This window comes from Nyctibius grandis, chromosome 1 (genome assembly GCF_013368605.1).
Source record: "Nyctibius grandis isolate bNycGra1 chromosome 1, bNycGra1.pri, whole genome shotgun sequence".
Classification (NCBI taxonomy): Eukaryota; Metazoa; Chordata; class Aves; order Nyctibiiformes; family Nyctibiidae; genus Nyctibius; species Nyctibius grandis.
The window spans coordinates 53,318,198-53,343,681 of NC_090658.1; the positions used below are offsets into that span (position 1 = coordinate 53,318,198).

General features: G+C 40.4%; 1 protein-coding gene across 8 annotated transcripts in view; it reads right to left on the bottom strand.

Annotated features, from left to right (window-relative positions):
- The window catches only part of MAP3K4 (mitogen-activated protein kinase kinase kinase 4), an 83,919-nt gene that overhangs the window by 22,138 nt on the left and 36,297 nt on the right, over positions 1–25,484 (bottom strand). For 5 of the 8 annotated variants that reach the window (XM_068398382.1, XM_068398400.1, XM_068398420.1 and 2 more), the window contains exons 5-15: positions 24,529–24,675; positions 21,836–21,993; positions 21,320–21,436; positions 20,797–20,896; positions 20,624–20,707; positions 18,151–18,417; positions 12,442–12,591; positions 11,290–11,451; positions 10,135–10,268; positions 6,581–6,659; positions 3,451–3,529 (exon numbers count right to left, since the gene is read on the bottom strand). In XM_068398382.1, coding sequence (XP_068254483.1) covers positions 3,451–3,529; positions 6,581–6,659; positions 10,135–10,268; positions 11,290–11,451; positions 12,442–12,591; positions 18,151–18,417; positions 20,624–20,707; positions 20,797–20,896; positions 21,320–21,436; positions 21,836–21,993; positions 24,529–24,675 — 1,477 coding nt within the window. The remainder of the gene's footprint in view (positions 1–3,450; positions 3,530–6,580; positions 6,660–10,134; positions 10,269–11,289; positions 11,452–12,441; positions 12,592–18,150; positions 18,418–20,623; positions 20,708–20,796; positions 20,897–21,319; positions 21,437–21,835; positions 21,994–24,528; positions 24,676–25,484) is intronic. The other 3 variants (XM_068398410.1, XM_068398391.1, XM_068398429.1) reach the window with 1 other exon arrangement.

The following is a 25,484-nucleotide window of genomic DNA, read 5'->3' on the forward strand; positions in this document are numbered from 1 at the left end:
CAAACATGAAAAAGGTAGCACATTCACTCAGATGTCAGAAAAACTCTGTTAAGGCCATTTCAAGCCACAAAACTAAAAGAAATTCCTGTTTTACAGAGTTAAGTGTGAACTGGCACATCCTTTAAGAAAAATCCAAATTATGCCAATTTTAAATAAATCAATTGCATGTATTAATTTTATTCATATTATTGTATCACGTAACTCATCTATAAAACAATGAAAATTCTCCAGAAAATTGAAAACTAGCAATTAGAAGATATGTACTTACTTCACTAAAACTACATCTTCATTATTTCAACTTCACAGATTAAAGATTATTTGTAATCTTATTGCAAAATAAACATTAACAAACCAAATAATAATTAAAATGCAAACAGTGTTACTATGGTCCTTTTGCATCAGAATTAGTTTTCTCAGACAATAACAGAAAACAAAATGAGCTGCGAAAAACTCCCACATATGACAGTTTTAACCATACTAATGCCCTCCATGACAGTCTGTCCCAAGGAAGTGGTACAGAGGGACAGGGTCAAACCTAAATGAGCCATCATTGTCCTCATGCCTAGCTCATTTAGTGCCCATAGAGTAGTCTGCAGTGTCTTCCCCTCCCCTCAAACCCTCCTTAATTAGCCAGAAAAATATTGTGGCAATCAGATCACAAGATAGCTGATTGCCCATAAAAACGTGAGTCAGTACTTTCTGCCAGGCTAAGTTAACCACAGTGAGCCAAGTTTCTGCCTTGTTTGCACTACCAGGACAAGTAAAAGATATGAGGGCTTCACCAAGGGGAAGTCATGCTCAACCAACTTGATAGCCTTTTATGAGGACATAACCCGGTGGATAGATGATGGTAAAGCTGTGGATGTGGTCTATCTCGATTTCAGTAAAGCGTTTGACACGGTCTCCCACAGCATCCTCGCAGCTAAACTGAGGAAGTGTGGTCTGGATGATCGGGTAGTGAGGTGAATTGTGAACTGGCTGAAGGAAAGAAGCCAGAGAGTGGTGGTCAATGGGACTGAGTCCAGTTGGAGGCCTGTGTCTAGCGGAGTCCCTCAAGGGTCGGTACTGGGACCAGTACTATTCAATATATTCATTAATGACTTGGATGAGGGAATAGAGTGCACTGTCAGCAAGTTCGCTGATGACACAAAACTGGGAGGAGTGGCTGACACACCGGAAGGCTGCGCAGCCATTCAGAGAGACCTGGACAGGCTGGAGAGTTGGGCAGGGAGAAATTTAATGAAATATAACAAGGGCAAGTGTAGAGTCCTGCACCTGGGCAAGAACAACCCCATGTACCAGTACAAGTTGGGGGCAGACCTGTTGGAGACCAGCGTAGGGGAAAGGGACCTGGGGGTCCTAGTGGACAGCAGGATGACCATGAGCCAGCAGTGTGCCCTTGTGGCCAAGAAGGCCAATGGCATCCTGGGCTGTATTAGAAGGGGTGTGGTTAACAGGTCAAGAGAGGTTCTCCTCCCCCTCTACTCTGCCCTGGTGAGGCCGCATCTGGAATATTGTGTCCAGTTCTGGGCCCCTCAGTTCAAGAAGGACAGGGAACTGCTAGAGAGAGTCCAGCGCAGAGCCACGAAGATGATTAAGGGAGTAGAACATCTCCCTTATGAGGAGAGGCTGAGGGAGCTGGGTCTCTTTAGCTTGGAGAAGAGGAGACTGAGGGGGGACCTCATTAATGTTTCTAAATATGTAAAGGGCAAGTGTCATGAGGATGGAGCCAGGCTCTTCTCAGTGACATCCCTTGACAGGACAAGGGGCAATGGGTGCAAGCTGGAACACAGGAGCTTCCACATAAATATGAGGAAAAACTTCTTTACAGTGAGCGTGACCGAACACTGGAAGAGGCTGCCCAGAGAGGTTGTGGAGTCTCCTTCTCTGGAGACATTCAAAACCCGCCTGGACGCGTTCCTGTGTGCTATGGTCTAGGCAATCCTGCTCCGGCAGGGGGATTGGACTAGATGATCTTTCGAGGTCCCTTCCAATCCCTAACATTCTGTGATTCTGTGATTCTGTAAGTGTTGGTTGTCCTGTTACAATTCGCAAGGACACTAGCAGAAGACCCAGAAGGCAGAACCTAACCCACTTGGGTGGACACAGGCTGTTTCACAAAGAAAAAAAGCAGGATAAAATATCAGGAGACCCCCAGCTATGTGCGCACAGGCAGCAGCATGAACACAACTGGATCCTCAGCTGTGGGAAAAGGGGTAAAGATCACAGTGTGTTTAAGTCCCTCAACATCGTATGCAAATGGAACTAGGAATTCTTATTTTTCTCATGATCACAAGATAGAAAGGGGCATCTGCAATATCTGCAGCCAGAATACAGCTTATGTTCAGTTACGTGTATTTCACATGTATCCAAGTTTCAGCCTGCCATTCACATCTGCACGATCTGTCTGTGTCACCCCCTCCCTGTGCCTCTGAGCCAAAAGCTGTCAAGCAATTTAGTTTGTGTGATCTGCTATGCCTGTAACAGCATTTCTAAGAGTTTCGGTACTTTGGGACTGTCATGCTAGTGATTTACTGAAAATGAGCCTTCCTCTGAACAACAGTATCAAAAGTGAATGTACAGGTTTTACATCACAGTACAGAATTTGGCTAAAATTTATTTTAGACTATGTTTCTTTCCAAAGGATTGGACTGACTTTCATTGTGAAAGCTTTCTCAGCTATAAGAGTTTCTCATCAAAATTATATCAAAACTGAAACTTTCCTGAAGTACTGAAAAACCTCCTCTTGCCTGAGTCAAATTACCTTCCCTTCATGTCTTCTGCCATCAACCCTGTCCAGGAAGTAGACATCAGGAGAAAGAAAAGAAGACGACGTGGTATTTAGAAAGTTAAACCAGTCAATGGACTTGGGAGGAGGAAGATAGAAACAGTGCTGAGAAAGAGATACGTAAAAGGGAAACAGCTGAGGAAACATCGTTTTCTGAAGATAAACAATGAAATATGTTGATTTCACTCTAATGCCAAAGATATTTTTTACACTATGACAAAATTTGTGATATTTCCCACAGCTCTATCATCAAGCCCCCACGTGTACCTCAATACTCATATAAAGTCCATCAGAAGTGTAAATATCCACAGTGCCACAATGAAATTTTGGGAGAGGGAGCTGTAACTGCCTCCTTAAAGTTATAATAACTTTTTTACCCAACCTTTAAAAAAATCACAATCCTTCTCCAGAAGATCTGCAAGACTTCACACGGATTAAAGGACAAAAATCAGAGGAAAGAATCTGTAAAGCTTTTAAACTTCTTGAGCAAAACCACCATGTATTTACACATTGTCAAGCAATAATGGTTTCACATTAACAATCATGAAAACCTTAAAAATACTTTTATTGGTATTTCTAGCATTTCAATGTTACATTACAATCAAAATTCTGTAACAATAGCAGCAAAGCTCCAGAACAAATGCCAGTAACTTCTGCCTTACCAAGGTACAAACCTGTAACAGGACTGTGAGGTTTTCCAATAACATGGCCAATGCACTCATTCATCAGAGCTTGTAAACTCTAGAAAAGACAAACAGAAAAAGTTGTGATGCTTTATGTTACAAGAGAACCATAGACTCATTTAGGTTGGAAAGGACCTTTAAGATCATCAAGTCCAACCTTAACCTAACACTGCCAAGTCCACCACTAAACCATGTCCCTAAGCACCACATCTACATGTCTTTTAAATGCCTCCAGGGACAGTGACTCAACCACTTCCCTGGGCAGCCTGTTCCAATGCTTGACAGCCCTTTCGGTGAAGAAATTTTTCCTAATATCCAATCTAAACCTTCCCTGGTGCAACTTGAGGCCATTTCCTCTCGTCCTATTGCTTGTTACTGGGGAGGAGAGCCCAACACCCACCTCGCTACAACCTCCTTTCAGGTACTTGTAGACAGCAATAAGGTCTCTCCTCAGCCTCCGTTCCTCCAGGCTAAACAACCCCAGTTCCCTCAGCTACTCCTCATAAGACTTGTGCTCTAGACCCTTCACCAGCTTCGTTGCCCTTCTTTGGACTCGCTCCAGCACCTCAATGTCTTTCTTGTAGTGAGGGGCCCAAAACTGAACACATTATTCGAGGTGCAGCCTCGCCAGTGTCGAGTACAGGGGGATGATCACTTCCCTTGTCCCGCTGGCCACACTATTTCTGATACAAGCCAGGATGCTGTTGGCCTTCTTGGCCACCTGGGCACACTGCTGGCTCATATTCAGCTAGCTGTCGACCAACACCCCCATAGTCATATGGTAAAGTTCATAATAATAAAATGACACTGGTTGAGTATGTAATCTGTCAAGTAAGCATCCCCACATTCTATCAATTATATTAAACTTCTGGATCCACATTAGGGTTTTGACTTTGTTGATTTTTTTTTTTTAAGCTAGAAGTCTTAGTCTTGTCTTGCCTTTTGACCTTGTCAAAATTACATAACCATAAGAACTGAACAATGATATATCATACAGAACATTTCATAATATAAAGCTAGTGGAACTTAAAAATACGCATTGTTAATAAAATTAAAAATCAAGCTTGCTGGAAAAATCTGCAACAACCTCCTCTGCCCTCCCTCTCCCCACCCCACGAAGAAAAATCCAAAGAAAATGTGTGAGAGTATGACAGCCTGAATCACAATATTAAATTCTGTAAAACAACAAATACGAAGCACTGCATATTAAAAGAAATCCACTTTCCCTATCTACCCATGAAGTTAGCAAAACTTTCATGAAAGGGTGTTTAATAGTTAAACCACTGAACTGGGGCTCAGGCAATCTAAGCCTAATTATTGGGTGTACTATTCACTGCGTATGTAACCTTGGACAAGTTATTAAATCTTCTTCTAGTTCAATTTACTTGTCAGAACACCAGGGATAAAATATATCTTCACAACAAAGAATTAAAATCATGTTCTTAGGTACAGTTTCTATGAAGGGCGCTTCTATATACCCGTCATTCAGACTAGTCAAAATTTCTTCCAGAAATTCAGAAACTTAGTGAAGGCCAGGAACTTGAAGGCAGATCAATCAAAAAAAACAATTTAAAAAAAAAAAAAGAGAGGAAAAAGAAGAAACTGTTTAGTCTGTGATTGGCATATCTTATCAACCCAGACTGAGCTACAATCTCAGCCTTAGATCTGAACTGTCCTTTTTTCTATGACAACAAGTATTATTTAAATGAGAGATCAGGCCTGAGATATGCATTTCTAGGTGAAATGCTGTGACTGTGTTATACAGGAGTCAGATCAATCAAAGTGCTCTCCAAAACTGACATCCAGTTCAAGAAAGCAAAAGTTCAGAAATGCAGTTAAGGTTTTGGTTTCCCCCCTTTCTCTCCCACTTGTTCGAAGTCTCACTTCACTCCATCTTAAACAACTGTCTCTGAATTCTCTTTTCTGTACATGTGAAACCTCTGTCATAAAAACATTCTATTTGAAGAAATGCCATGATATCTTAGTTAGTTACCAGTCAACAGAAACAAACTCATGCATGATTGCTTCTTAACTCTCCTTCAAGGTCACAACAAGGTTATCAATTCCATTTTTGGACAAAATTACCAGTTTATAATGTCAAAGGCCACATTAGATTTTCTGAGCTTCTTTCCTCCTTAGAAGCTTCCCTCTAAGTACTGGAGGGCACTCTAGCAAGAAAGTATCACTAAAATATACATATATTAGTCTTCAAAATACCAAGTGTTTTACAAAGTGTGTCAAAGCATATAAATAAAGTTGAGGGGCTACTTCCTGAAGCTAAAGTATAAGTGTATTTCAAATACAAGCTTAACTGTCATTTAGGCAGACAACTCTTTCCCAACAACACATACAGGGGACTAAAACATAACTTACTTGAGAGCTCTTGGTAGAAATACACATGAAAAAACCTTAAACTGTATAGTTTCTGTATTATGCAAGATTAATGTGGTTGGCATTTCATAACACATCTTCAAATTAATAAAAATCAGAGGCGCTGACACTCACATTCTGCTATTTTGTGGCAACTGTGCTTTCACTTCTCTGTAGTACTGTACCAAGATCAGAGAAATAAATTCTCAGAATTTTATTTCCACAGGAAAACGGGGAAGGCAGAGCACATAAAAAAGCCAGTTTTAGTCTACTATTTTTTTACACAGTAAAAACAAAAGAAAGATGCTTTACAGTCTGTTTCACGTTGGCACAATTTGAAGAAATACATTTAAACAATTGTGATTTTGTATTCATACTCATAAAGGCCTCTGGGTGCTAACTAAGCCTCAGGAGCTTACATTCAGAAATTTATTATGACAACTATAAATTTTAACTCTGCAGAAAAGGTGCTGTCAAATTTCCCAAGAGGCAAAGGGAGACAGACTCCCAAGACAGTACCAGCAACCTGAAAACATTAATGCCAATGGTCACAAGTGTACTCTATTCAGAATCTTACAAACTGAAGAGATATCAACACCATCAGTTATGCACAACAGCAACTGTTTCAGAACAGCATCTGTATTCAGACATAGCTGTATAAAAAATATCCCTGATAATATATACTGATAGCTTCACGTGTATTTAGAAATAAACAACAAGCAGATAACTTATTCCATACCAAGAAGTCATCTTCTGGGAGAGCTGAAATAAATGCTGGCTCAATGGCTTGAAGAAAATCAAAACCTTGAGTTGCCCACCTATCTCAAAGAAAAAGAAAAGACAGAAAATTGTTTTTTGGCTAAAGCCATCCTAAGAGTTTCAACAACATCCAAGAACAGTAAATGGCAGTTACTTATTTTTCCTCTGGAAAATATAAAATCTTTGTAAGAAAATGGATAATATATAAGAGATAATATAAGTAGCTTGCATTAATATTTATCCAGTTATATTCAAATAAAGTCTGATTTTAGCAAATCTGCCAAATAAAGTGAGCAGGCCATGCTATATATCTCAACTTTTATATGTGCTATCTTCAGGAACAGTATCATCAATTCACTTATAATATGCTAGCAACAAGCCAAACCATTATGGCTTCTGCCTAAATTCTCCTTTCTGAAACAAGATCAAAAGAGTAGATTTCGTGACTATTGGATCAGCAGCAACTGGGTATCTCTGGTTTCAGGGCCTAAATCAGTAAAGTAAAACAAATAAGTAACTTGGCTAGAGTGAGTTGCGTCTTCAGCCACCTGCTTCCCCTCCCCACTGCCTCCTTTTAGACCTACTAGAATTAGCAGCTGCAACCTACAAAATGCAAGTAGAATCATAAGATATCCTGAATTGGAAGGGACCCAGGAGGATCATCAGAGTCCAACTCCTGACTCCACCCAGAGCAACCTGAAAGTTAGACCGTGTATCTAAGAGCATTGCCCAAATGCTTCTTGAATACTGACAGGGCTGGGGCCATGACCACTTCTCTGAGGACCTTGTTCCAGTGCTTGACCACCCTCTCAGTGAAGAACTTTTTCTTAATATCCAATCTGATATCCAATGCAGCTTTAAAGCGCTCCCTCATGTACTATCACCAGACACCAGAGAGATGAGATCAGCACTGCTCTCTCCATCCCCCTTCATAAGGAAGTTGTAGATAGCAATGAGGTCACCCCCCAACCTCCTCTTCTCTAAGCTGAGCAAATCTAGTATTCTCAGCTACTCCTCATAAGTCTTACCTTCTAATTCCTTCACCACCTTTGTTGCCCTCCTTTAGACACACTGTAAAATTTTTTGTGTCCTTCTTATACTGTGGAGCCCAAAAGTGCACACAGTACTTGAGATGAGTCTGCAGCAATGCTAAGTATGGCAGGATAATCACTTCTTTTAACTGGTTAGCTGTACTGTGCCTCATGCACCCCAGGATATGGTTGGCCCTTCTCGCCATCAGAGCACATTGTTGACTCACATAGAGCTTACCATCAACCAGAACCCCCAGATCCCTTTCTGCAGGGCTGCACTCCAACTTCTTCACCCCTGATCTACACATATATCCAGGATTACACCACCCCAGGTGCAAAATCTGGCATTTCTCCTTGTTAAATTTCGTAAGGTTGGTGATTGCCCAGAACTCAGAATCTATCAAGATCTTTCTGTAAGGCCTCTCTACCCTTGAGGGAATCAACAACTCCTCCTAATTTAGAATCATTGGCAAACTTACTTAGTATGTACTCAACTCCTGTGTCCAGATCGTTGATAAAAACATTGATGAGAACTGGCCCTAAAATTGAGCCCTGAGGAACACCCTAGTGACCGGCCGCCAGCCAGATGTTACTCCATTTACTACAACTCTTTGAGCCAAACTGTTCAGCCAATTGTTCACCCATCATATTGTGCACATGTCTAGCTGTATGCTGGAAAATTTGTCCAGAAGGATATTGTGAGAGACAGTATCAAAAGCTTTGCTAAAATAACAATTTAAAAAAAAAAAAACAAAAACAAACACAACAACAAGAAAAAAAACAACCATATCCACTGCCTTCTCTTCATCCACTAGGTGGGTAACCTTGTCATAAAAGGATATTTAGATAGTAAGGCGTGGTTTGCCTTCCATGAACCCATGTTGACTTTGACCAACGAATACATTGTCTCTGAATTGTTTTTCAGTAACTCCCAGAATAACCTTCTCCATAATTTTACCAGGAACTAAAGTGAGACTGACAGGCCTATAATTACCAGAGTCTTTCTTGCCGTCCTTGAAAATTGGAATAACATTTGCTAGCTTCCAGTCAAGGGCGACCTCTACAGATTCCCAAGATTGTTGATAAATAACCGAGAGGTCTCACAATAACATCGGTCAACTTCTTCAGTACCTGGGAACGAATTCCATCAGGCCCCATAGACTTGCGTGCATTCCATTGCAGCAGCAAGTCCTGTACAAGTTGAAAGTCAACTGGGAGGTTATCGCTCCCCTAGTCGTGGTCCTCGAACACAGGGCTCCAGGGGTCCCAGTGCCCATCATTTGTGTTAAAGACAGAGGTGAAGGCGGCATTAAATGTCTCTGCTTTACCTTCGTTCCTATTTGAGAGGTGACCAATCTCATCAAGTAATGGACCAATGTCATCTTAAGTCCTCCTTTTGCTGTTAACATACTTTAAAAAGCCTTTAAAGTTGTTTGTGTTTAGGGGGAGGGGGGTTGTTTGTTTGCTTTTGGTTTTTTAAGATTAGCACACCAAGCTAACTAGCCTATCCACACATGGTTCAGCCTACCCACTCTTTCCTCCTCTTCTTCCAGCAAGCAGAACAAACCACTTCCAGTACAGACTGATCAGCCCTATACTTCAAGGAAACAAAACTGTCACTGATGTGTAATCTGCTAGCACAGATCAATTTGAGGCACCTATTTTAATGCAAAAGAATTCTATTAAATTTCTGATACACCAGCTGCAAAATGCTGCAAAACCACCTAAATTAATCAAGTAACGGTATCATTCTGCATGAGCCGGTTTCCTGGTTCCTCTGCTTACATCCTCAAAGTGATGTAACTTTGTAACTTTTTCCATTAATGCCCAACAGTAGAGTTTCATAGCACTGACTGTAAGCAGAATTTGAGAGACCACTGGGCACAACACTAGTGCCAACAGACAGACAGAAAACACTTTGGACTACAACAAAAAACATCCACAAATGCATCCATTACTGCAATCATAAAACTGAAAAGTTTAACCAGAGTGGAAACACTTCTTCCTCATCTGTGGGCCATACTTTAGATGCTTTCAGAAAGGACTAATAGCTGGACTTCTACAGGAGGCTAAAGCTTCCATACATACATCGTTTCCACAACTGGCACAAAACAGTACTCCTTCCTCTGTAGAATACCCAGAGAATGACTGTTGCATATTCTGCAATCTTTATTGACTCCTGATCACATAGCACTTTTGTTCCAACCTAATGACCCTTCCCTAAAGTTCTTTAATTGTCTGTGTCCAACAATCTCCACTTTTTCTTACCATTTTCTGTCAGCTAACATGAGGCAAAATGTTCCACAAAATCTTCTGCTAAGCAGTTGGAGTGTTCATTTGGCTTTATGCATTTACTATTCAAATTACTTTCAAAATTTAAGAACCAGAAGCACCAATAGTTCAGAAGAACTACTTCTAAACACTAATGCATTATTCACAGTGTGAAAAGTTCTTCATGGTACTTAAACACAAACTACTATGGCAGTAACAAGTTAGCTGTTACCTGGGTCGGGTGCCTCGGCCACTCTCACATTTTGTTAGCACATAATTCATCCATTTTCTGGCAAAGCTGATATACTTGTCTCCAATTTTCTGCCTGAATTCTCCAGACATCAGACGCACAACTTCTTTATGGTACTGTAATAAACCAAAGATTACTTTTCACATATTAAGAACACAGATACCATTTGCAATATTCACTGGAGTATTTGCAAGCTAACAAAACTCTACAGTGTGGTAACAAGTCACATCCTATTCTCAGACAAAATGATTTTATGCAGCAGTTGCATATTTATAGAAAAAAGAATGAAAAAGTGTACGATACAAACTGTTATAGTGAGAGGCAGCACTTGAGCCATATTGTATTCTTGTGTGTATACAGGCAGGTGCTGATCACTAAGTGTACACATCATTTAAGAAACATCCTACATAAATGCTCAGTTCTGTAATCAGAGATTAAACTGCAAAGTAGTGTTTATTTTTAGTTATATTGCAGGTAACATTAGGGCATAAAGGAGTTATATATGTACATTTAAAAAATTAAACAGAAATACCAGCTGTTTTTTAGAAGAATATCCTTAGAAGTATGTTAGGGTATGATACAATCTTAAAAAAATTTTACAAAGCTCACAGGAATCAAATAGTGAAACAGTATACTAAAAGCATCTGAGTATGACATTTCCTCATCAGCACTCTAAGGCAGGCACTCAAAAGCTATACACAACTGCATCAAAGAACCACCACAAACTTTGAAAGAACGGCTCATATTACAGCATTATGCTATTCCAGGCTGAAAAACTGTGAGAAGCCAAGTTACACAATGACATTCAATATCAAAGGATATTTCTGATTTCATCTAAAACGCCGCCAAGTAGCAGAGCCTACAAGACCACAATGAATTCATCAAGTTCTTAAAGCTTTTTAGAGTTCCAGGCATTGCTAACTGGAGTCTGAATTTAGTAGATCTACCTGTTCTTTTTTCAATCATTTTCACATAAGATTTCTGCAGCAACACATATTTTTGTACGATGTTCTGCTAGAATTCTTCATGTTTCCACAGTTATAGTTCCCTTATTTGCACCCACGCAAAAACAGAAATTTCAATTGGTTCTTACCAAAACTACAAAACAAATGTGTCATTAAGTTTTTGTTTCCTTACCTCAAACCCAAAATTATAACCCTGAATCATGGCTTCCCGGTAGTACTGCTGCAGAGTGGCAGATTCAGATTCATCGACTTCAGCATCAAACTCAGATGTGAACATGTGATCAACTCTATCAATGGCACTGCTTATCTTATTGCATAGCTGTAATGCATCATTCTGAGTAACAACAACAACAAGGGATGGGGGGGGGGAATCAAATTATTATTTATATTCTATAGTTGACAAGACTAAGGCAAACATGAATCTAACAATTACATTATTTTAAATGGAAATGTACTTTAATGCCACCACAATTCATTCAGTCTTGGAAAAACAAACTTTCCAGCAGTTGCACTAAGCAAGTCTTGTAATTAACTGCAGTATTATAATTAAGTTTGTTTGCTTAAGTGAGATTAACTTTAGTAACACAGACAGTGAAGAGGAAAAAAAAAACACCAACCCAAACAAAAACACCCAACCAAAATCAGACAAACGAGAAAGGAGAAAATGAGTTTTACTATCTACAATGTGACCAAGCCTTGTTGTATTTTCACCTTGGTATGTGGACACAGCTTCTACTGAAGTCTGGGGGAAATGTAGGGACCTGATACTGCAACTTCAACCAAACAAATCTTTGCTTTTCTGAGTCCTCCAAAAAAAACCAACCAACCAAAAAAACCCACCAAAGAAAACCTTCATCCAACAAAAAAAAAAAAAAAAAAAACCACAAAAAAAAAATCCCACACCAAAAACAAGAGCAAAAAATCAGAGAGAGACCTACCTACTTTTACATCACAAAGCAGCCATCTTCTCCAAATATGGGGAAAAAAGTTGTTTCTTGCAGACCATGGATTTTGATAGAACTTATTTTTGTGAAATCAAACACTTTCTTTCAATTAAACAGTGCTCTCATATGAAGATGCATTTATTCTGTTGCTATGAATATTTCTATCGCATTATGAACTTGTTTCCCACTTACCCAGTGCAAAAACAATTACACCAACATTGCTCAAAAATACATTCACAAATCCTTTGCAAAAACAGAATGAAAATTGTTCTGAAAGTAAAGTCCATGGAGGTTGAATAAATTACAACTGCAGAACATGTCATTTATCAGTGAGCAAAGCACCATCAGTTTTGACTGAGATAATCTTGAAAACTGCTTACCTTTAGCTGTTGTAGAGCTTTGGCGATGACTGGTTGGCTGGATGTCTGCTCCTGGTGCAGAGATATGAGCCCTTCAATAGACTGCTGGAAAGCTTTTCTCTGACTCACAAGATGGGCAGATTGAATGACTACAAGGAGGAGATTATCAACCTAGGAATACAAGATACCACTAGTTCTTATAAATAAAATTCTCTCTATAAAAACACGTCTGGTATCAGCAAATGCCAACTGGTTATTTTTTTAATTCTAAAATATTAAAGACCTCTCTTGTCGCTATTCATGAAAATCTTTAATTCACACAGAAAAGTTTGATGCTGGCAACTGAACTTGACAAACTCTCATCTTAAGAGCGGAACTCTATTAGGGGAAATGCCACAGCAAGTTTTCAAGGGGAATATATGCCTATTCGTCAGTCGGCAGCAGCGGCAGCAGCAACTGAGGTGAGTGCGGGGAGAGGAATACAGCCGGTCCAATGGGGATGTGGTGGAGAGGCAACCTATATCAGAGGTCCCACCACAGTCAGAAAAACCTGACAGGCGTATAGCTACCTCCTCCACAAGGAAGAAGAGAAGAGTTTTAGTGGCTGGAGACTCCTTCCTAAAGGGAACTGAGGGCCCAATATGCAGAGCTGACCCCCATCACAGGGAGGTCTGCAGTCTACCTGGAGCCCGAATCAGGGATATCACCAGGCAACTCCCCAACCTGGTGAAGGCCACAGACTACTACCCCCTGCTGATCTTCCAGACAGGTGGGGAAGAAGCTGCATCCCGTAGTCTGAGGGGGATGAAGAAAGACTACAAGGCCCTAGGACGGTTGGTGAAAGAGTCTGGGGCACAAGTTGTTTTCTCCTCCCTCCTTCCATTTTCAGGTGATGATGTGGGATGGAATAGTAGGATTCTCTCTATAAATACCTGGCTACGAGACTAGTGCTACAGGCAGGGCTTTGGGTTCTTTGATAACGGCTGGTTTTATAAGACACCAGACCTGAGAGTAATACATGGGAAAGGCTTATGTCGTAGGGGCAAAAGGGTTCTGGGACAGGAATTAGCAGGGCTCATTCAGAGAGCTTTAAACTAGATTCGAAGGGGGATGGGGTTGTAGCTGGGCTTGCACCACTGGGCAACGCTCTAGTGTTGAGGTAGACCAGGAGGCCTCCCATCCCCCTAGGGTGAAATCGGTGTGCTCAGCTCGCTCCCTGAAATGCCTGTACACCAATGCACGCAGCATGGGGAATAAACAAGAGGAGTTAGAAATCCGTGTTCGGTCAGGGGGCTATGAACTAGTGGCAATTACAGAGACTTGGGGGGACACCTCGCATGACTGGAATGTGGTCATGGATGGCTATGTCCTGTTCAGGAAAGACAGGCCGCTAAGGAGAGGTGGTGGAGTTGCTCTTTATGTGAGTGAACAGCTAGAATGTATTGAGTTCTGTCCAGGGGCGGATCAGGAGCGAGTTGAGAGTTTGTGGGTGCGAATTAAGGGGCAGGCTGGCAGGGGTGATACTGTTGTGGGTGTCTATTACAGGCCACCGGATCAGGAGGGTGATGAGGCCTTCTACAGGCAGCTGAGAGCAGTCTCGCAATTACAGGGCCTGGTTGTCATGGGGGATTTCAACTACCCTGATATTTGCTGGGAGGCCTACTCAGCCAGCCATCCTCAGTCCAGGAGGTTCCTCCAGTGCATTGATGATAACTTCCTGATGCAAATGGTAGAAGAGCCAACTAGGAGAGGAGCGCTGCTGGATCTTATCCTCACTAACAAGGAGGGTCTGGTTGAAGAGGTGAAGGTTGAGGGCAGCCTTGGTTGTAGTGACCATGAGATGGTAGAGTTCAGGATCTCATGTGGCAGGAACAGAATAGCTAGCAGAATCACAACCCTGGACTTCAAGAGGGCCAGCTTTGGCCTTTTCAAGCAATTGCTAGGGGAAATCCCATGGGACAGGGTACTAGAAGGTAAGGGGGCTCAAGATAGTTGGTTAGCATTCAAGGACTGCTTCTTCCGAGCTCAAGATCAGAGCATCCCAGCAGGTAGGAAGTCAAGGAAGGGTACCAGGAGACCTGCATGGTTAAACAGGGAACTGCTGGGCAAACTCAAGTGGAAGAAGAGGGTGTACAGATCATGGAAGGAGGGGCTGGCCACTTGGGAGGAATATAAGTCTATTGTCAGAGGATGTAGGGAGGCAACTAGGAAAGCTAAGGCCTCCTTGGAATTAAACCTTGCAAGAGAGGTCAAGGACAACAGAAAGGGCTTCTTCAAATACATTGCAGGCAAAGCCAACACTAGAGGCAATGTAGGCCCACTGATGAATGAGGTGGGGGTCCTGGAGACAGAGGATAAAAAGAAGGCGGAGTTACTGAATGCCTTCTTTGCCTCTGTCTATACTGCTGGAGGCTGTCCTGAGGAGCCCCGGACCCCTGTGGCCCCAGAAGAAGTCAGGATAGAGGAGGAATCTGTCTTGGTAGATGAGGGCTGGGTCAGGGACCAATTAAGCAATCTGTACGTCCATAAATCCATGGGCCCTGATGGGATGCACCCGCGGGTGCTGAGGGAGCTGGCGGAAGTCATTGCTAGGCCACTCTCCATCATCTTTGCTACGTCGTGGGCAACGGGAGAGGTGCCTGAGGACTGGAGGAAAGCGAATGTCACTCCAGTCTTCAAAAAGGGCAAGAAGGAGGACCCGGGTAACTATAGACCGGTCAGCCTCACCTCCATCCCCGGAAAGGTAATGGAACAACTTGTCCTCGGTGCTGTCTTTAGGCACATCAAGGATAGGGGGATCATTAGGGGCAGTCAACATGGCTTCACCAACAGGAAGTCTTGCTCAACCAACTTGATAGCCTTTTATGAGGACATAACCCGGTGGATAGATGATGGTAAAGCTGTGGATGTGGTCTATCTCGATTTCAGTAAAGCGTTTGACACAGTCTCCCACAGCATCCTCGCAGCTAAACTGAGGAAGTGTGGTCTGGATGATCGGATAGTGAGGTGTATTGTGAACTGGCTGAAGGAAAGAAGCCAGAGAGTGGTGGTCAATGGGACTGAGTCCAGTTGGAGGCCTGTGTCTAGCGGAGTCCCTCAAGGGTTGGTACTGGGACCAGTACTATTCAATATATTCATTAATGACTTGGATGAGGGAATAGAGTGAACTGTCAGCAAGTTCGCTGATGACACCAAACTGGGAGGAGTGGCTGACACACCGGAAGGCTGCACAGCCATTCAGAGAGACCTGGACAGGCTGGAGAGTTGGGCGGGGAGAAACTTAATGAAATATAACAAGGGCAAGTGTAGAGTCCTGCATCTGGGCAAGAACAACCCCATGTACCAGTACAAGTTGGGGGCAGACCTGCTGGAGAGCAGTGTAGAGGAAAGGGACCTGGGAGTCCTAGTGGACAGCAGGATGACCATGAGCCAGCAGTGTGCCCTTGTGGCCAGGAAGGGCAATGGCATCCTGGGTCACACTAATACACTGGGGTGTATTAGAAGGTGTGTGGTTAGCAGGTCAAGAGAGGTTCTCCTCCCCCTCTACTCTGCCCTGGTGAGGCCGCATCTGGAGTATTGTGTCCAGTTCTGGGCCCCTCAGTTCAAGAAGGACAGGGAACTGCTAGAGAGAGTCCAGCGCAGAGCCACAAAGATGATTAAGGGGGTGGAACATCTCCCTTATGAGGAGAGGCTGAGGGAGCTGGGTCTCTTTAGCTTGAAGAGGAGACTGAGGGGTGACCTCATTAATGTTTCTAAATATGTAAAGGGCAAGTGTCATGAGGATGGAGCCAGGCTCTTCTCAGTGACATCCCTTGACAGGACAAGGGGCAATGGGTGCAAGCTGGAACACAGGAGCTTCCACATAAATATGAGGAAAAACTTCTTTACGGTGAGGGTGACCGAACACTGGAAGAGGCTGCCCAGAGAGGTTGTGGAGTCTCCTTCTCTGGAGACATTCAAAACCCGCCTGGACGCGTTCCTGTGTGCTATGGTCTAGGCAATCCTGCTCCGGCAGGGGGATTGGACTAGATGATCTTTCGAGGTCCCTTCCAATCCCTAACATTCTGTGATTCTGTGATTCATTTCTGGAAAGGTTTGGGAAACACCATATTAAACTTATCTTCAGAGTAGTTATATACAGAAAGGCAGCATCTGAGCAAAATAATTATATTTTCTCAAAGCAGATGGACGTAACAACCATCACATAAATATGCAAGTTTTATCCAAGTAATGTAATATACTTCAGGACAAAAGCCTACTATTCAACAGGGAAAGCCACAGATTTACCACACAGTATTTGCCCAAATTTTTATAATTATTAAAATATAAGAATATGTTTTGGAAGCCAGAGCTCTGATATTGCAGAAGTCTATGAAAGTACACAGTCACAGATGGTGTGGCCTTTGCTGTGGCACTATGAGTCACATACTAAGCTCTGTTGACTTCAAACTACAGACAATGCATCTGCAACAAGGTACTCATAAAAAAAGACCTACTTCATTCATATTTTCAATACCTCATACCCAAAGAGTATTTTCATGCTCAAAATTCTTTAAATGTTGATGGGATTCTTCTATTTTATGAATATTTTTAAAATAACACCTTACATTTTCTCTAGTTTGCAATCAAAACGTTTTTTAAAAAACACAACACATAATCTTTCTGAAGGACTTTTTACTTCACCGCCTTTGAATACTGGATTTTAAAAAATTAATAAACACTGTTATACACATATAAACACGTACACAGTGTTTTATGTGCACTTACATACGTCAGATAGAATACCATTTGCAAACCAAATTCCATCTTTTGCTGTTTTCATGTTCTGAATGAAATGCTAACTGATAGAAGTCCAGTGAAATTCTAAGCACTTAATCAAAGCCTTTTTTTTATTGTTCAGTCTGGACAACAGACAAACAAGAAGTAACATGCTTGCACATTAAAAACAGCAGTGTGTACAGGAGTGACTTTTTCAACTGCCTGTAATTGCTAGATCCCTCTGAATGCCAGAGGCCAGGCACAGTGACATGGAAAGTCACTCTGTCCATGGACAGTACAGCCCATTTATGGCAGGGATGCAAGGAACTGCATGACATAACAAAAGGAAAATTCACTTAGCTTAACATAAGGATATGAGAACCATGGGGTAGAGAGCTGCAGCTGGCTCAGTTGCTAGAGCATAGCAGAACTGCTGGCAGGGAACCCCTGTTGGCTTGGGATGAAGGAAAGTATGACTGGAAAGATTTTTTCCTGCAGAACTGTTGAACATCTAGTAGCTTCCACAGAAATTCAACTTTAAATATCACAATTCATCAAAGATCAAAAGTAACCAGTTTCATGCCTCAGTGTGTGAAAAGCACACAAGCACCACTCGTTCTTGGGAGACTGGTGACTTCTTAATAAAATGTAGTTTTCAAGTCCTATCCACACTTCTGATACTGAACACCCAACTAGATATTGAAAGTATCTTTTTATTATAAAAGTCCAATCATAAAAAATGCACATTGTAGAGATTAATCCTTCTAAGAAATGCTAAAATCCACTGAATTTAATAGTTGGATTAATACAACTAAGAATCAATCCTATCCTTGAATTTAACTTTTTATTACTTATAAAAGGACACATGCCTCACTTTAATTACTGTGGTTAATCTCGAAGGATAAACATTATAGAAGTGTGGAGATCACATGAACAGGGAAGAAAAAAAAAAAAACAAAACACACAACTGACCTGCACGGTGCGTAGTGTATCAATAGTTTCTACTTGTGGCACTACTTTGACCAGCTGACCCTCCCATGCACTCCAGCTGTCATGTAATTCATGGTCCTTATCACTGTGTTTGGTCATTAGTAAATAGGCCTCATATGCAACCTCATCTGAATCCTTTGAGCAATCCTTTCCAGCTGCTGCGTTGAGGAGCTGCAAAATCACAGATTTTTCCCCTGCAATACTATTTGGTACAAATACTTGTAAACTCTCGAGTCCAGGGATTTGCACCTGTCAAAAAAAAAAAATATACTGAATCTCACTGTCTTCTACGATACATAAAATAGATAAAACAGATATATGTCATCACATTTAATCAATGGGGAGAGTTTCCATCTTAAACAGCTGTACAACATACATACTAAAACAATACATTCCTCCATTTTTGCACTAAAAGTCAAAATGCATTATAGGAAATTATTTGTCTTGAAATCTGCTAGATAACCAACTTTCAGTGACATCTTTCTTTGCACCTTCAACTGATCCTTCTACACATTCTTCTAAAGGAATCTTATTACAAAAAAGTCTGATTTCACATATATACTAGATATGTGTGTATATGTATGTATAAAATACATATGCACATATTTTAAAACGTAAACTGATCTTGACTAATTTAAGATTTATGAAGCACACATTTTAAAGACTGGAATACTAAAAGAAAAAAAAAATCCTTCAAGATCTCTTAAGAATCCATGTAACATTTCTCAATGGCTACAAAAGATAAGAGTAAGCAAAACTACAGCTAAAAGAGTATCAGTTATTCTTTTACTATTCATGAAAAAGAGATTAATTAAGTCCAATAAGAGTGTTCTCTCTTAAAATATTACTTATACTACTTAAAACTACTTCTGCATTATATGTTACACTGGTAACAATACCTTAACCAAGTCAGGCATCAGAATCAGACTGTGAAAACAGTAAAATAGTTGATACTTGTGATTTGACATGAGGTAACTGACCTACAGTGAAGTTTAATCCTCTCTTTTCAGAATCTGATGTCATCAAGCTAAGACAAAACACTGGACCCAACATTTTTACAACCATCATAATATACAGGTCAGTGTAAAAACTAGATGGTTGCTACTGAAAGCTAAAATAGTTTCCCAAAATTAATGAGCATCTGATTGAAAAGGCTGCTAAAAATTTAAACTCCCTACATAATGTTAGAAGGCCAATATATGAAGTGTTAATCCCCAAAATGTGTGTCATTTGAGTGGTGAAAAAGAAAGGGGAGAGGTAATACATAAAGAGGGATAAATCTTGAGATCCAAATAATCTATTTAGATTATTTAACCCATGTGTTTACACAGATTTTTCAAACTCAAGATTCAATTTTTTCTTCAAAATATATGCATAAGAACAATGATACTCTCTTTAACCAAAAGGTCTACCAAATTTAATATTGTGCCTTAAGGCGGCCAAGAGTGGATACTTGGGGAAAAATATTTTTTAAAAGTAAACATATACTGATTTTCCTGACTATTCTCCTGATCTTAAACAATTCACAGACCAGGGTCTTCCTGAGTCAGATGTTTCATCCATGTATGTAACAACCCTTTAGAACTTCTCTCCTATGAACTTGTCAGTCTCCCCTTGAACCAATTTCTACTTTCAGCGATCATTTGTACAAATCTAACGAGAATTTTGTCATGCAAAAGTTAGTAGATTATTTCCCAGTTGGGAATTTATATATTAAATGTATGGAAGGACAAAAAAGAACAGCTGATCCAAGTAAATTTAATCTGTTGAAGCAATTGATTTACTTAAATTCAAACTACAACAAAGACTTGTTGACCTAGGAATTTTTAAGGAATAAAGTGCAAAACCATAAATGTGGGTATTTACAGTACAGTAAATATCGGGCACTGAGAAGTTAACCTACTTCTGCTGTACAACAGTTTTCTAGCAACAGTTATTCTGGAACAGAACACAGTCCCTGCATCTCTCACATCCTTAGCACTCTCAAGGAAGCTCACTAGAGCAGACCTCCACTATAATATTGTTGCTTTATAAAAGCACACAAAACGCAGGTTCATAGCCTGAGATTATCTACTTAAACATGTCCAGTTACTGATGTATCTGTTTACCTCAAACTTTAAAGCACTATTTTTTATAACACTCCCTACTAAGCATTATTAATCCCCTGTCACACATGAGTAAGTACTATTGAAGCAAAAAGGCTTTTCCTAAGTCACAAAGGGAATCTTTGGGAAGAAAAGGAATTAGACATTAACTTCCCAAAACACAGACTAGCATTCTCACACAAACACAGGTACAGAAAATAATTTGACTGCCACAATTCAACATAAATATATGACATTTTAAATGTTAAGACATAGATGCCACATTAAAAATTTAAAGTACACCAATAAATGTGCTTTGACATTTTGCTTAGCCTCCCCACCCTACTCTCATGACTCTAAACTGAATTTACCTTCACATACTCTTTTGTTTTCAGAGCGTTCAGAAGATCTCGCACAGGGGCTGACAATGCAAATTCTGCTGCTATTTCAAGGTCCTACAGGTAACGACAACACAAAAGAATACGCTTTCAGACTAAGTTTCTTTAAAGCATATAAATAAGATGAGACTCTACTGTTAACTTACCTTCCTCAGCATTTTAGCAAAACCAAGAGCTTTGGAGGCCCTTTCTCTAGCTTCATGAAACAGCTCTTTGAGTGCTCGGCTGGTCTCTATAACAGACCTCCTGAAACATTGGTATGAATGAAGTGACAATGTTTTAATAAATCATATTGCATTTATATAGCAATTAGAAAATAAGAATTATTTACATATATGTCCATAGAAAGAACACAGAAAAGATAAATATTTACAAGCAGCTGACTGAAATAAATTGAACTTGCACAGGCACATTTTTGATAAGGATATAAAAATTGAATTTAAAGAACATTACATAAACAATGTCTCATACCCTGAACTAAAAAGAAGGTTACCAGGCTTCAAACAAACAAAATGACGGTTCATTACTACTGCATACAGAAATATCAGCTATAAAGTCTATGGAGTCATTTACGACGTTTTCTTTCTAAGAAACAAAATGCAGTATGTACCTGTCAGGGGTACAGAAACATGAGTGTGTTTATTATTATTAAGCCGAAGGGCTTAATACCTGATTTCATCTGATGCAGTACTGTCATCGGCACTGGCCCAAAATTCATCACAACTGTCCTGTAGTCCAGAATCTAAAAACATTCCTGTAGATTTCAGCAGCATTCCTGCAATATCACTGTAGCAACAGAAATGGTGGAACTTCAGAGTCTTATTCAGGTAGCATGGCACCTTAAACTTCTTCCTACTCTGTCCAATGCAAGACAGCCGTGTTGCCAAGTCTGCCTGCAGAAACAAGCAGCATCTTGGAGGCCCTCAGTTACTCTATGTGCCCAGGGCCAGCAGGAACAGGGACTTTTCATAGAAGCAGTCATTGCTGTATAGCTAGAGTAAGAGCAATCTGCACTTACTGCCTCCTATAGCTACAGTCATTGTAATAATCCATAAATTCACAAAGACTATCATCTGCTTACTGAGGCCTCAAGAAGCCCAATCTTGGAACCCTGAACAAGTGCTGACTGGAATACATATCTGGTACTAATCAACACCATAAGCAGAGTAATTAAATAAAACCTACCAGAATAGTTTTCCAGCTTGAGCTTCACCTCCTCTTATATAAGGAGTTATTTCTTTGGTGAAATTCCATTCTTCCTCCAACAGATTTTTTAAACTATGAGACGCCTGAGGTAACTGCTGTAGCATTTGGATCCAGCTTCGCATATAATCAAAGTAAACCTGTACATGGAAAGACACAATTTAAACAGAAATTGTTACACAATGTGTAACTAAGGACTACAACTTCTCAGATCAACAATCTCAATATTATACAATTTGTAGAAGATACTTCTACAACATTTTTCATTTGCTGTGACTGAAAATGAGCTACACGTTTCCACATAAAAGGTGGAATTTATGGCTCGGGAAGTAGAAATTGCTACTGAAGTAGTAAATACTATGTCTTCACAATACTTTTCCGAAAATCTTGACAGTATCACCACCTTGCTTGCAGTGCTGCTATTCATTTTATCAGTGTATACCTACAGCAGCCAGAGTTTTGAAAGCTGAACTACTGAAAAACAGTTTCTAAATCTTTTATTAACTGGATTACTCCAAAAGATTTTATCTGAACACATCCTCCTGGATGTGGATAAGTGCCGTGAACAGGCTTCTCAGATTCTACCATATACCTTGTGTTCCTTTATACCAAGTCTTATCTCTCAGCTTTGTTTAATTATTATTGGTTTAAACCAACATTAAAACCCAGATAAGTACAATTCTTCTTCAAATATCTGCCCTTCAGGATCATACTGAATGCAAAAAATTAGCTGCAATTTGTTTTAGTTGAATAATCCGTAACATCAAGCAATGTCCCTCCTTAGAAATGGTTAAGACACTTCCTACTGGTTTCAGGTATTTTCAGAACACGCTGTAATAATGTCAAGATCATAGAATCATAGAATGGTTTGGGTTGGAAGGGACCTTGAAGATCATCTAGTTCCAACCCCCCTGCCATGGGCAGGGACACCTTTCCACTACACCAGGTTGCTCAAAGCCCCATCCAACCTATCTTTGAACACTACCAGGAAGGGGACATCCACAACTTCTCTAGGCAACCTGTTCCAGTGTCGCACCACCCTCACCGTAAAGAATTTCATCCTAATATCTAATCTAACTCTACCCTCTTTCAGTTTAAAACCATTACCCCCTCATCCTACCACTACACTACCTGATAGAGCATCCTTCCCTGCAGGCCCCCTTCAGGTACTGGAAGGCTGCTAGAAGGTCTCCTTGAAGCCTTCTCTTCTCTAGGCTAAACAACCCCAACCCTCTCAGCCTGCCCTCGTAGGGGAGGTGCTCCAGCGCCCTGATCATCTTCGTGGCCCTCCTCTGGACCCACTCAAGCAGGTCCATGTCCTTCTTATGTTGGGGGCCCCAGAGCTGAACACAGTACTCTAGGTGGGGTCTCATGAGAGCACAGTACATATGGAAAACCTTAAAAGTCTACTCAGGGTTAGGTAGGTACTGCATTCTGATAGTCTCAGGCTGTGGCCCCATTCTTCAGTTTATTTAACTCGCCTTTCACTCTCAGCCTCATTCATCTTGCGGTACTCTTCTTAGCTACCTTGCCTGCCTATACAAGGAGTCCACGGGAAAAGACAAAAGAATAAGTTCCAACCTCACTCCTCATTAATCTCATCTTAACCTTCTGATTTCATACAAGTTTCCTCTATCCCTGTTTTCAGTCCAGACCATCTCTTCAGCTCTCTTTGCGCAGCTGTCTCAATCTTCTGACAATCTTGACCATTCATCCAATCGTTCTCCCCTGCTGCTGCCACTACAGTAATCTGCAACTCTTAATAGGCACAAACTGTGATTCTCTGAAGTCTGATACATTTATTCCTATTTACAGAGTCTTGTTACCATCCCTTTCAAGGCGTATAAAAAACAAAATCCTTATACAATTAAAACTGCTGTCAACGTTCAAGCTCTTGCCTCAAAGCACAAAAACATTACAGCTACCTAAAAAAACAGATAAGGAATTTCAAAATGGACAAGACGAACCATTTTCCTTTCACCTAGCCAGGCCATTTCTGCTGGAAGTTTCTAGAAATTTCAGACGGAGATGAAAGCAGGCACGCAGCATAAGAAACTTTAGGTAAAACAGTGTATTTTCATCACTGTAGGCAATGAAAAGCATGTAATAAGAAAATTCATGCGTACCCAACAAGAGATGGTACCAACAGCTTTGCTGCCAAACACTAGTGATGAGGTATTGAGGTGTATCTTGGACGCTTTTTTCCCCAGAATAGTGAGGACAAAGCTCAGAACAACTCATAAAAGAATAAAAATCAGTCCCGTCCAAGGGAACAGCAATTTAAACTAAATTTACCAAAGAATATTTCATTTAATATCTTTCAGAGGCCAAGTGTTTGTCTCAAAAAAACTTCCTTGTGTTTAACTTATTGTAATAATAATTGAATTTACAGTTCTACTTATGAACCATTTTATTGGAAATACAGGCAATTCACAAGTATACTTTACCACAGCCCAGTAAACAAAAATCAGTATTGCTAAAATCATTGCCAAAATGGCAATGGCTACTGTGTTACCTTTACAAGTCCATTAAAACAATAAAATTACGTTAAAGTAGCACAACAACAAAAAAAATAGCAAGACCTATACCCACCAGGGATAACAGATTTCTATTAGCAGCATTCAGATTAATAAACTTACTAGAACTCCAAACATTTTCTCCTTTTTGAAGCTTACCATTAACATTTTATGCAGGTCCTCTTCAAAAGAATCAATGTTGCAATCAATATTTTGGAAGTTGTCTAACACCTCCCGTAACATAAACTGGTAATATTGCTTCATTAACAGGCCACCCTTCAGAACCTCTTTACACTCTCTCACTAGCTGCAAGAGAAAAACCCAAAAACTGCCATCAGTCAAGACATTACTTTTAAATTCTCCCTAGGAAGCGAAAGTTTAATTTGTCAGTCCAGTTTGTCTAAATATGTTATTTTATCACTACATAATTTCTACAGCTTTTAGAAATTAATATATTCACTCTACATGTCTGCAGGAAAGATGTGACTAGTTTTCCAGGATTATTTAATTGGCATCATCCCATTTGCCACCTAACTGTAAATGGAGATGGAGGCTGATGTTTCAGACTTCATTCCCTGCATAGGGTCACAGACTGGACAGTTAAAAAGTTCAGAAGTGGCAAGAGGGCTCACAATCATCAAATCACCAGTTTAAACAGAAGTAAGTCAGGAATAATATGCAATGTGTTTGACAGATGCTTAGAGACCTATGAGAAATGGAAATTCATTGTTAATCTATTGGGCAGGTGTCCGCATCTCTCAAATCCGTACCAGACCTGAAAACAGCTGGTGTTTCTTTTGTTGATTCCCTGGGCACAGCTAACAGGAGAAAAGTTATCTTTTCATCTGTAGAAGAGGTCACTTCTGGCCAAGCAGCTGTCACGCCTCCCTGAAAGCTTACAGCTTTTATTTATTTATTTGAAGAAATGTGCACAACCACAGACATCGGAGTATACAAACAGCAAGAAGGGTTTCAAACATACACTAAGAAATACCTTTCTTTCAGAAGTCCTTCCAGTGCTAAGTGTGTATTCTTCTGAAACTATTATCAGTCTCCAGGTCTGACAACCCCTGACCTTTTCTGAGCAACAACTTCATTAAATTGAAAGTCTGAGA